Source organism: Nestor notabilis, unplaced genomic scaffold (genome assembly GCF_000696875.1).
Source record: "Nestor notabilis isolate BGI_N333 unplaced genomic scaffold, ASM69687v1 scaffold8134, whole genome shotgun sequence".
Taxonomy (NCBI): Eukaryota; Metazoa; Chordata; class Aves; order Psittaciformes; family Psittacidae; genus Nestor; species Nestor notabilis.
In genome coordinates, this window is record NW_009924203.1 from 10,823 (window position 1) to 22,927 (window position 12,105).

Consider the following 12,105-nt stretch of genomic DNA (forward strand, 5'->3'; position numbering starts at 1 on the left):
ATTACTTTCAAGGTATTAATGCCAGGCTTGAAATACAGACTTGCTCCAGCATCTGAGATGAGCAGGTGGCACTTTCCAGATAACAGAGTGTTTGGTGAGGCCAGAAAGTATGTGTGCCTTTACTGATTCATCAGTTGATAGAGGTTAGTACAATGCTGGCTTCCTTTCCCGCGTCATAGTATGAGTGCCATAGGTGAACAACGGGGTTTGTTCTGTCTGCTGGCCCTCACTCCTCATTAATTATGTGCTGTTGTCCTTTTTTGATGTATTTAGGATTAAACCTCTTTCCTATGTGTTGGTGTTTCTTTGATTAGTGTATTTTTTAAAATACATTTCTTAGATCTATATTTATTTAGTGCTACAGATAGGGATTTATATCTAAGAGAGTGTTCTTTCACATGTAGCTATTCTATTACAGGGTAGCTATTCTGTAACTTTTAGGAATACAGATAACAATCTGCACATAATGACTGGGTTTCTGTGTTTTGATACATTGATCTTTAACTTAATTCTTTTAGACAAAATAATGATGTTTTTTCCCCCAGTGTTATGTTGAGTGAGCCTTTGCCTTGTAGCTGTGAAGTTTTTCTGTAGTAGTCACAAATATTACGTATTACAGTAACTGTACTTGAGATGGCCATGCACATGTATTATACAACTAATCAAACTTTTCTTTTTGCATAGTAAAAGATGATATGCAAGTTGCAAGATGACTTTTAGTCTGGATTTTATGCAGAAAGCTTTGCTTTGTTCTGTGTGCTGACATATATGCAATGTTGAGACTTTACACAATGACTTTTTTGTCTGGTGTCATGTCCTCTTCATGGGCAAATACAACGTTTACATCACTATCTTTAGGCTACAGTTATGGAGACACACAGTTTATGCTTGTTTTGTTAGAGTAATACGGGCTTACAAAGTTGAGCTTATTTTGATATTCTCCAGTTACTTTTTCAGTTCTCATAATCCTGAAAATGCATTGTTTAGATTAATAACACTATTCATTTCTATTTTGTTTTTCCCCTGTAGTGAGCCTGGGAACCCTCACTGTTCTGTTAGTTGTGCCTACCTAGTTCTTGGTGAAGGGGAAGGCAGGTTTTTTTATTTTGGTTGGCTTGGATATAAGCAATGCTGTCTATGTACCTTTGCAAGCTAAAGAACTTTAATGAGATGTTAAATGGCACTAAGTTGGTAACTGTGACTTTGGTTATATCAACAACTTAGCTGCCTATGGAGACTGACAGTGTTTATCAGTCATGGCTAACCCTAGCTGAGAGTACTTGGAATACTTGTAGCTGATTAGAAGGCCAGGGACTACTCTGAATGCTTATCTGTCATTTCCCAAATGGGTATCTCACAACAGCGTCTCTTTAAATTTTTACTGTAGGTAAATCATATTGTGCACAATGGAGGATTATACAAAAGGCCTTTCAATGAAGCTTTTGAAGAAACACCAATGCTGGTTGCTGTGTTGACCTACGTAGGCTATGGTGTTCTCACTCTCTTTGGATATCTGCGAGATTTCATGCGACAGTGGAAGATTGAGAAGTGTCAAAATGCAACAGAAAGAGAAGAACAAAAGGTAACCACTTGGAAATGATGTGGCTGAGGGTATACCTTGAGTATTTCTTTGGGGAGCAGTGTTGTTCAAAGTTTTCTGCTGTTTTCCTTGTCTTCTGAAAGCCCCAAATACTATGCTAGTACTGCTGTCATTAAACAAAATAATGTTTCTTTTAGTTGGATTATTTTTTGGCAGAGCAGTTCCCTCATCTGGTTCACTGCAAAGCTACATCAACAGTTATATCAACATGCTGAGAGATGCCCCAGCTGCAGAAACAAGGGTTTGGGGAAAAGAGACTACATATGCCAGCACCAGCAGCTAAAGAAAAGCTTATCAAAGGATCTGGTTTGAGTTTGACAGCAGCAGGAGGCTTTCTGATGCTCTTCTGGTGGCTGTGTTTTGATTTGGAAGCATGCTATTAATTCTCTGCAGCCTAAGCAGTTGCAAAGAAAAGCTTGTGGATGCGAACCAGAGCACAAGCTGGATGGCTTTAAATTCATCTGGAGTCCAGAACACTAGCAGGTTAGCTGGTGAGTAATCTGAGATACTGACTCCTGACTCACTGATAGCAATTAAAAAGAATTCATTCATAAAAAGACCTATTCACAAAAGCTTCTGTCAGCAGGTGAAAAGTCTTGCTTCAACAGTTAATCTGGAATAGATAATACTAATTTTGAGTGGTTGTAAAATAGTTTTAAAGGCCTTTATTCCCCACAGCAGTTAATTACTGTTAAGAAAGCTGCTGTTTAAACTTGCAGTTTGCAAGCTGTTTCCTGTGAACTCTTAACGTGACCTCTCTTAGCACAGTGTGAATACCAGTGAGCTTTGCTCCAAAGGTGAAGTGGCTTACTCTTGCTGATCAGGATTCTGTTTTCCTTGACTGTTTTGGGGAGCCAGTCTGGATTCTAAAATGTTAAAGGAGGTTGTTTTCCAGTTGCTGGTTTCTGTTTCTCTGTGCAGCCACGCAAGCAGTTGTCTGGCAGAAAGCTGGGGGGGGTGAGAAAGGACATATCACTAATGCAAACAAATAATCAGGAGCCAGGGGGTGGGAGTGTTGGAAAAAAAAAGGAAGGCTTCTTGGGAGCATTTTTTTGGAAGCAACACTGGAGTAAAATGCATGTCATTTTAACGGTAGATTAGCTAAGATACAGTAAACTAACCAGTGCCTAAAATAACTTCATAGTAGCTTCTTCCAGTGCACATCATGAGGTAGAATTAAGCTGATTCATTGTAAGGCACTTAATTCCAAAATAGAAGCATTCTCATAGGACTTTAAAGAGTAATAGGTTTTTTTGTATTGGTTAAAAGTACAGGAGTTTAATTTTACACTATTTGCAAAACTGAATTCTGGAATCTGGAAGTCTTGGATCACTTTTAACAGTTACAATATCCAAGTAAGGATTGCTGTCTAAATCTCAGCTTGAAATTTGTGTTCATTAATGTCACTTGAGATACTATGGTTTACGCCACCTGAGAACATGGCACCCTTGCATTTTTCTGTGTATAAACTAGAAGTTGATACAGAAGAGAGCAAACAGAGAAATCTACTAACACATTAGAAGAAAGGTTTAAATATTGGTCTGTATTCATGGCACTTGAGGATGTAACTGAAGTGTTGGTGCAGTTACTCTATACTGTTGTCATTAGATTTCTGTTGCACTTTTTGTGGAATGCTTGTTCTGTTACCAGTATGTAAGGTGCAAGACTACTTACGACAGCCCTTTTCTGTGGGAGCAGTAGTGACTGACATGAGGGCGTACAAAAGGAGGACATCGGGCAGTAGGTCTAATTTGGGAATACATTATTGATGTTAGGCTCTCAGTAAAGATTGTCACAGAGGATGCTGAAACATTGTTGTGGTTTAAGCCCAGCCGGCAACTTGGAACCCCGCAGCCACTCGCTTACTCCCCGCCCCCCCCGCCTTCCTTCCTCCCCCCGCTCCCGGAGGGATGGGGAGGAGATTCGGAGGAATGTAACTCCCATGGGTTGAGATAACAGCACTCCAGTAACTAAGGTATAATACAAACCACTACTGCTACCAATAATAATGATAAGAGGAATAACAAGGGAAGAGGACACAACCGCTCACCACCCACCGACCGATACCCAGCCCGACCCGAGCAGCGATCTGGGCCTTCCGGGTAACTCCCCCCAGTTTCTATACTGGGCATGACGTGCTGTGGTATGGAATACCCCTTTGGCCAGTTTGGGTCAGGTGTCCTGTCTCTGCTTCCTCCTGGCTTCCCCTCCTCCCTGGCAGAGCACGAGACTGAGAAAGTCCTTGGTCAGAGTAAACATTACTGAGCAACAACTAAAACCATCGGTGTTATCAGCATTGTTCCCAGGCTGAAAGTCAAAAACACAGCACTGCACCAAGCTACTAAGAAGGAGTAAAAATGACTGCTATAGCTGAACCCAGGACAAACATAAAGCTTGTTAGCAACTGATTATCCTAGTTTTAAAAGAAATCTAGCCTTGAAATGTTTTATAAATAAACTTAGCATTGCATCTTACCCTGAAAACTGTTGCTTAACTACATGTCCTAGACAGCTGAATTTGAAACCCTTTGAGTTTGTGTGTTGGTCATGGCTTGCAGTGAAGAGATGCATGTATTCTGGTTTTGTTTTGTACATAGGATATCTGTGGATGGAGCTAGTAGGAAGTGCTAGTGAATATTGTGTAAGAATGCAAAATAGGAAATCCTGTTTAAAAAGTTTTGGCGTTAAAAGAAATTTCAGCCTGGTGTGTGCCCGCCAAATCACATTTTTAGTGCTTAAGTTGGAAAAGATGTTTCCAATATTGGACAAATAAAAAGTGATCATGTGAGGTCTAGAACATACAGTACTTTTATCCTCACGTGTTTCTGCTTTACGCTTTGTTTGCCTACAAATGAGTTGATGAGAGCACATTGCAGTGTATCTAGTGTGGGAGCCAGGTTTATTTTGGTGCAAGGGAGGGGGGGAGGGTGTAGTGCTCACTGACTTTGTTTTGAAACAATTTAAAGTGATTTTCAAATTTTAATCTCTCAAACTGCTGTCTGACAGCCCAATGATCTTTTGGTAAGGGAATGCAAGTAGTAGTATGCAGAAAAGGCTCAAAACTTGCACCTTTTTTTTTAATTAATACATAAAATCAGACCCTATGATTCAGAAAAGCAGCAGATCAGAGAAGCCCTGCAGTTACCCTGGGGTAGGCTCTGGCAGATTTGTGACCTTTGTGTAGAAAGTAGTACTTTTTTAATATTTAAATTCTAGAGAGCCAACTAGGTAATTATGATTTTCTTAAATACCAAGCAAAATAGTTAGCTTTACCTTTTTGAAATAATTCATAATTGCTTAAGTGAAAAGCTTAAAGCAAAGACAGCGGCAGTAGTCGTGTAGCTGAACGGTGTGTGACAGCCTGCTTTGTGAGTGAAACAAACTTACATGGTGCAAGGAAGGATTTCATAAAGGGTTGAATTAACTTGTCCTGAAAATTGAAGTATGTGGATTTTCTGTGATGGGCTTCTAAAGGTGATCACAGTTAAAAACATAATGTAAACTTAGATCAAAAATGTAGTATTACAAACAGACACCAAAAAAGAACACCTTCAGTTTTTGTGTGTTTTGGAGGGTAGTTTACTTCAGTAGAGCAACTCCTTCCTTAAATTGTCACTTAATGCTATAATCTTAGTCTGTGAAAACTAGAAAACAAAAGTGACCAAACTAATTTCAAGCCTTTTCAGCAAATCTCTGGGACTGTCTCTGATGGTAGGTAAGTTCCTTGGAGTTATTAGAGCTTTGTGTTGAAATTAATGATTCCAGGAAAACCTAGTATTCACTCACAGTTGGAACACGAAAGGGTGAAAAGGGAAATAATCTGATGGGTTTTGGCTTTGTTTAAAATATGTCCAGCTAGGCTTTTCCTGGAAAACAGTGTTGTGTAGCACATCCTCTCTAAAGCATTATCAGTCTGTTCTAGGCATGGGTAAGCAGCAAGGTTAACAATTCTCAATTATCCTGGAATCAATTTAGGCATTCTCAGTTCAATGTTATGTCTGGTCATACAGTGCAGTTAAATCTGCAAAATGCTTGCAGGATTTTATAGGGAGGATGAAAATCACTTTTACCTTTATTCCAGTGTGATTTGCCTTTCAATTACTGTGTACATTTTGTATATGGGAGCAACTGTGCAAATGGGGCTGATAATTCTCTAACATACCTCTTCATGCTCAATAGCTTGACCAGTTAGAACATGTTTCTAGCACGTGTGGTTTTCAAACACTCATTCACAGGAATCCAGCTGTAAGAGTATCTTGGGACAGTGAACTGTACTCTTCTGCTCAATGTTGTCTTAGCATCTGGACAGCTCATCAGAGGCCTCTTCGTGGTATAAAGGCTACCCATGGTTATTGCTCCACCTTTTTTTTTTTTTTTTTGGCAGATATAACAGCGAGATAGAACTAGTCTTTCTGCTTCCTTTTAGAAGCCTGAAATGTTTTGCAGTTGTCTACTTGATTTTCTTTAAGAGTCAGGTTTGTATTACCAGGAAACACATTATGTGAATTGCAGATAAGCTCAGCTGGTGCTCATGGCACCATTTGTTAGCTTAGGTGCACCACTGTGGGAAATTGGCTCTAATAGCAGCATGATCACTGATTTGCATGTCAGCGTGCCCCAAGCTAATGGTTACAAAGCTGTCATTATAACCTTCACTTGTTGTAGTATTAATTTACCATATGATGAAATCCCAGATTCCCAAATCACCTGTGTTAAGGTGCTGCATCCCAAGGGAGAATTTTATTCTTCCCTTGTTTCACTCTTTTTTGAAATTGCTATGGCTTTCAGGCTTCTGGGAGACCATGAGTGCTTAGGTTTCTTCATCAAGCATCATCTTACTAATAGGGGATATGTTCTGGCTTAAATCAATGGGAATGGAGCTGTTTACGATTTCTTAGCCCCATGTTCATACGAATTCAAATGAAAGAACATGCTGGTTTTGCTTCCTCTGGAAGCTGTATAACCTTTGCAGTTGTTTGACCATGCTTACTCCAAAGATTGCTCAAAGAATCAACTTGCTCATAGAATGCTTTTCCTCCAAATGAAGCTGTTCCATCTCAGGCTGATATTCTTAGTCTGTTATGGCTAGAAATGTTGGATCTGAAACAGGATGATTACTTGATGGAAAAATAACAATAAACACTGAAGGCCATTTAAAGGTGACAATGATTACTTCCAGCAATAAGGCACTGTTGCAGCACAGCACTGTGGCTGCATGTGCCAAAAATTTGAAAAAGATTTTGTCCCACTTCCCTCTCCGAATGTTTTTTCTTGGTTCAGAGATTGAAATCACTTAATCTCCCTTTTTAGTATGGTGTCCTCTCTACTCTCCATCTGAAATGCCACATTGTAGAAAGATGGGGACAAACAACTAACCAACCAAAACCAACCAGCCCCCAAGCCAATCAGACACACCATCTGGTCCCGTAAGAGGGCTCTCAAACTCTTGAGTGTCAATAGCAGTGTATAAGGCATAATATCCTTACCACTTCTCTTCTTTGTGTTCTCAGATGCATGGGTCATGAGAACGCCACGGTCGGGCAAGGATTACTGGGGAAATGGACAATCCAGTTTTGATTTATGCCAAAAGAACACTTCTTGCCTGTCATGCTCCAAGGAATTTTCTCCTAAGAGCTAGCTTAGGGTGGTTTATTGGGGGTGGATGGGACGGACAACAGAGGAGTTGGCATTGAGCTGATACATCACTTAGAGCCCTTTGCTATAATTTTACAGTTTGGTACTCCCAAAACCTAAGGCTAGTGTCCTGTATTAGACCTTACGTCCCTTACCCATAATTTGTTTCTTGAATTCTTGTTTACTTTTAAGACACTTTGTTTGCTTATCATAATCCAGTTGATTCAGAGAATTTCTCGTCTTCACAGTTAAATCACTTTACACTTGGAATACTTTTGGCTTTTAAGGTCATACTTGTGTTATGTATCTCGGTGATGTCAGCCTGTTGTGGGTGATTGTCTTTATCTCACCAGTTAAGCTTGTTACTCTTCCTGCTTTGTCAGCTTGTGTTTCAAAAGAAAATGTACTATCTGATAAGTAATCTGAGGAGAGATTGGACTGTATGGGCCCAGACGTACCTGCTTGAGTTGGTACAATGACTCATTTCCAGCCTGCACTCCTAACCAAGAACCTTGGCTAAAATCTCAGTTGTTTCCTGGGTCACATAGTTTGTGTGCTTGAATAACTACTGCAAAGCTGAAATCGCTTGCAAAGATGGTTAAAAAGAGTTGAAAATGCTTAAAAGGATCTCAGCAGGTTGTAATTCAACATAAGTTGGACTTGATCTTAAAGGTCTTTTCAAACCTGACTGATTCTGTAGTAAGTACAAGTCCCTAAAGTATTGATCTTCTAATGTGCCAGAGTTTCTTTTTTCATCTTCTGACTTTCCCCACCCCTTTACAAATGATGAAGCTGAGGGTTTCAGACACTTGCAGATAATTATTTAGATTTTGTGTCATGAATCGGGATCTTCTTAGGATATTGCTATAAGTACTTCCATGCATATCACCATTTTGTAATACAGTACAGTAGCTATGTAACTTTTCACATATATGAAGGGAGTTCTTGAATGCACTTGTCAGTAGCAGGATTTTTTCCTCCATTGTACAAGTGAACAGTTTGTTAGCAATTCCGCCTTGAAATACACTTTCTGCCTGGATCAACGTGAGATACTGAAGTTGAGGAAGGGGAGAGCTGTGTAGCTACTTCAGAAAACCAGTTATTTTCTAGCATATTACAGTTGGCCTACTACCCTTGTTAACATCTCTTGACAAAGAGCCTTCAGAGAAGACCTCGCATGTTTGAAATAATGCAAAACTATACTTACGTAGGAACATGGAAGAAATAATTGCCCTTCTGTGCATCTTAGCTCATAGGAATCTTGTTCCCACTGTCTGTCCTTGCTGAGTAAGGACATACTTGTGATTCCCTGGAGATTCACTAGCTAAATCTAGTTTGTTTTCCATCATTGAAATCATGAAAATTAATATCTTTGTGCCTTTTTGGCATGTCATTATGCACAGGCAAATCAGAAGAAAGCTTAGGTGCAACTATGCCTGCTTAAAAGTTGGCAGTGTTGGGCTCCATCTTTCCTGTACAGCTGCTGGCAGGAGGATGCAAAGGGACCTAGATGGTTCCTTTACTCCAAACTGAAAGAACAAAGTTGTCAAATCATTAAAATAGGAAAGTAAAGAAAAAAGTACTCTTCCTGTAGTTGAGTATTGTAACTAAAGAGCTTGTCAGTGCTTATTTGATTGAGTTGTTATTAAAAAATTGGCATAAATGCCCTCAGTTTTGCTTCAGTGGTACAAAATGTCAGGCACTGTAATACTTGGTCAGACAGATATTCTATCTTGCTTATTCTGTCACCAAAAATAAAATGCCCCTCACCATGTTTGCATTTCTCTTGTGAAAAACAGGAAGAAATGCTATGCTGGCTCTTATCTTTGTCATAAATTCTCCTTTTTCCTTTTGTAGAAGGCTTCCCCCACCTCCCAACAGTAGCAAATAAATTATACATTCTTATCATAACTGAATGTCAAACTTCCTTTTAATTGAATAGTAATAAGGAAATCTCATGACTTTGGAGCATTTTAAGTAGGCCAGAAAAAAAAAAGTTCTTGAATGTTCAGATGTCCTTGCTGTCACAGTTAGTTTGACGTTCTTGTGTGTTATCCATTCAAGACAGTCAGTCACTTTTCCTGAAAAATGTTGTAAGGGAAGCTAGATTTCAGGAAATACTCATTCAAAGAAATCCTGTGGGACTTAAGTGCCGATAAGCTGTGCAGAAGAGAGGTGCCGTAGTGTAGCTTAGTAGCTTGCATTGGGAACAAGAAATTGTGGAAAGTTGTAATGGTAATCTCTACATAATAATGCTAGTGATGCTATATTAAATGCATTTCTTATGAGCAGCATAAAATACAGCAGGCTACCTCAGTTTTCAAATTACGTTTGTATTCAGTAGAGCAATGCATACAGTTTGGTGACAAAAAGCAATTGCATGTTCCCTTGCTTTGCTTAACTCTGAAGGTAGAATACAAATCTCTTGCAAAGATGATACGCCCATGCATTTCACGAAGGGGTTATTGTATGTTTGAGAGAGATGTTCTGCTTACCTACCAAGACAGCCAAGCTATTTCAAGCCCCATTTGAGCTGAGAGAACAAGACCTCATTGTGTCATTAGGAGCTCTCACTTTCGTTTCTGTCGCTTTTAGCGCTCCCTCTCCTATATGCTAGAATGCTTTGAGGCTTTCTAACTTGAAGCATCACCTAATGCCATGATTGTTTTTTCTAGCTGTAGCTGAGGGCTTCTGGATTCTATGAGCTACTTAAGTTATATACAAATAAATACATGCTACTGAGGAAATTTTGGGGGCATAGTAGATTTGCACATTGAAAAAGTTTGGAAATCACACCTAACATGGATTTTGCACAAGCAGATGAATCTTTTCAGGTTTTCTGCTGTCTCACCTTCAAATAATTTTGCACTGGCACAGATTTTGAGGGTTAAAACACTTTGGGTGGAATTGGTTTCAGGGCTTGTGATGAAAAACTCTAACTTTTCCTTGAGTTTTCTTCTTTTTTTTTCCTTCCCCCCCCCCCCATTGTTTATAAATTACACCTAACTGACAGAAACAACTTACACTTCTTACTCCTAGTTTGCTGTAATATATATTTTCATTTGAATGTGTTTCAGGACTTTGTCCCATTGTACCAGGACTTCGAAAATTTCTACACCAGAAACCTCTACATGCGCATTCGGGACAGCTGGAACCGCCCAATCTGCAGTGTGCCAGGGGCCAAAGTGGACATGATGGAGAGAGTTTCCCATGACTACAACTGGACGTTCACGTGAGTCAAAATTGAAGAAAAGGCTTGAAGTAGAGGGTCTTATAGAGCAAGTTGCAGGCTATGAAGTTAAAGGAGCAGTGAATTGTGTTTGTTTTGAACTTTCCGGTGGCTTGAATCAATGAATTTTGCTCTTTTGAAACACATCTGGCCACCAAGGTGATTTTTTTTTTTTTTTTTTGTATAATCTTTTGGCTACTTACTAAGGCTCCCGACTGCCCATTTCATGGGCATACATGTGTAATAAAATTAATATTTTTGTGTGTGATGACCCAGGTAGATCCTTTGAATTGCACTGTGACTTGTGACTTTGTATTAATTTAGGATGAGTCCTGACACTTGAAGGAAACATTGTTGCCTGAAACTGAATTTAACACAGTTGTTTTGAGTCAGATCTGGAGTAGTCTGTAGAAACAAAGTCAGAAATGCAAGGACAAGGATTTTTGCAAATTGGAAATGACATATTACAAGTTTGATGTAGACAGGTTTTCAGCACAGTACTTGGTGAAACTTGTTATGTCTCGACTTGGCTTTCAAGTGCAACATAATTAAAACTTTTTTCCACTAAACTTCTTCCTTAATCTCCTTGTTGCATATTGTTAGGACAGCAGTGCCAGATGTGTTTCCTTTCTGTGGTTAGAGGATATCCTGCTTGAGGGGTGCCAAATTAATTGATACAGAGATCTTATTTTGTCATTGAAAAGAAAGTTGTATGTTTCTGAGATGGAGGGGAGATGTCAGAGAAACAACAAATTGTTTGAGAAGCTCCAAGCAATTTTAGGCATGGTAGCAAATTCACCTTTAATGAAGGCTCTTCTGGGAACTAGTTTGAGACCATAAGATAGGGGAAGCATCTTTTTCACTAGTTGTTTCAGTTTGATGAGGGGCAATACTGAAATAATTTAATGCTTAGTTCTATTGATTTTTAACATTTCAGTGTATATTCTAGGAAACTAAAATAAGAATCTTTCAGTGTAGTGATTTTTTTTTTTTTTTAAATTTTTTTTTCATCATGAGTGTCCTAACTTGTGGTGTCCTTAAAATACAGGTACACGGGAAGAGTGATAAAGGACATCATTAATATGGGTTCCTACAACTATCTTGGATTTGCACAGAAAGCTGGGACTTGCCAAGAAGCAGCAGCTGAAGTTCTGTCCCAGTATGGAGCTGGGGTGTGCAGCACTAGGCAGGAGATGGGTAAGTTGGAGCAAGATAGGATATTCCCTGAATGTATGTTTCCAAGTCTGTAATCTGATTGCAGGTCTTTGAAACACTACTTGTTCCAGCTTTTGAAATTTAGACTAATTAATAAAGTGACTTTTACTTTAGTGAAGAAAAATTGATTTGCTGGCTTTAGTTTACCTGGCACAGCAGCTGGCTTGCTTAAATTTTCCTTCTTCCCTGCCCCCTCTTACCCCCCTGTGTTCTCTTGTGGGCCTTTGTTTAAAGATCAGCCGGGTTGGTGGAAATTCTTCTTGTAGCATATAGCAATAATGAAAGCTTCTCCTCACTCTGAGTTTGTCATTTGTATTATGTGCAGGAAACTTGGACAAACATGAGGAGCTGGAAAAGCTAGTTGCCAGGTTCCTAGGTGTGGAATCTGCAATGGCATATGGAATGGGATTTGCAACCAACTCCATGAA

General features: G+C 39.3%; 1 protein-coding gene across 1 annotated transcript in view; it reads left to right on the forward strand.

Annotated features, from left to right (window-relative positions):
* The first annotated feature begins 1,393 nt into the window (after window positions 1–1,393).
* Window positions 1,394–12,105, forward strand: part of LOC104404147 (serine palmitoyltransferase 2) — a 64,026-nt gene continuing 53,314 nt past the window's right edge. Inside the window, exons 1-4 of the mRNA XM_010012504.1 lie at window positions 1,394–1,582; window positions 10,311–10,465; window positions 11,511–11,659; window positions 12,003–12,105. Coding sequence (XP_010010806.1) covers window positions 1,457–1,582; window positions 10,311–10,465; window positions 11,511–11,659; window positions 12,003–12,105 — 533 coding nt within the window. The 5' untranslated portion in view covers window positions 1,394–1,456. The remainder of the gene's footprint in view (window positions 1,583–10,310; window positions 10,466–11,510; window positions 11,660–12,002) is intronic.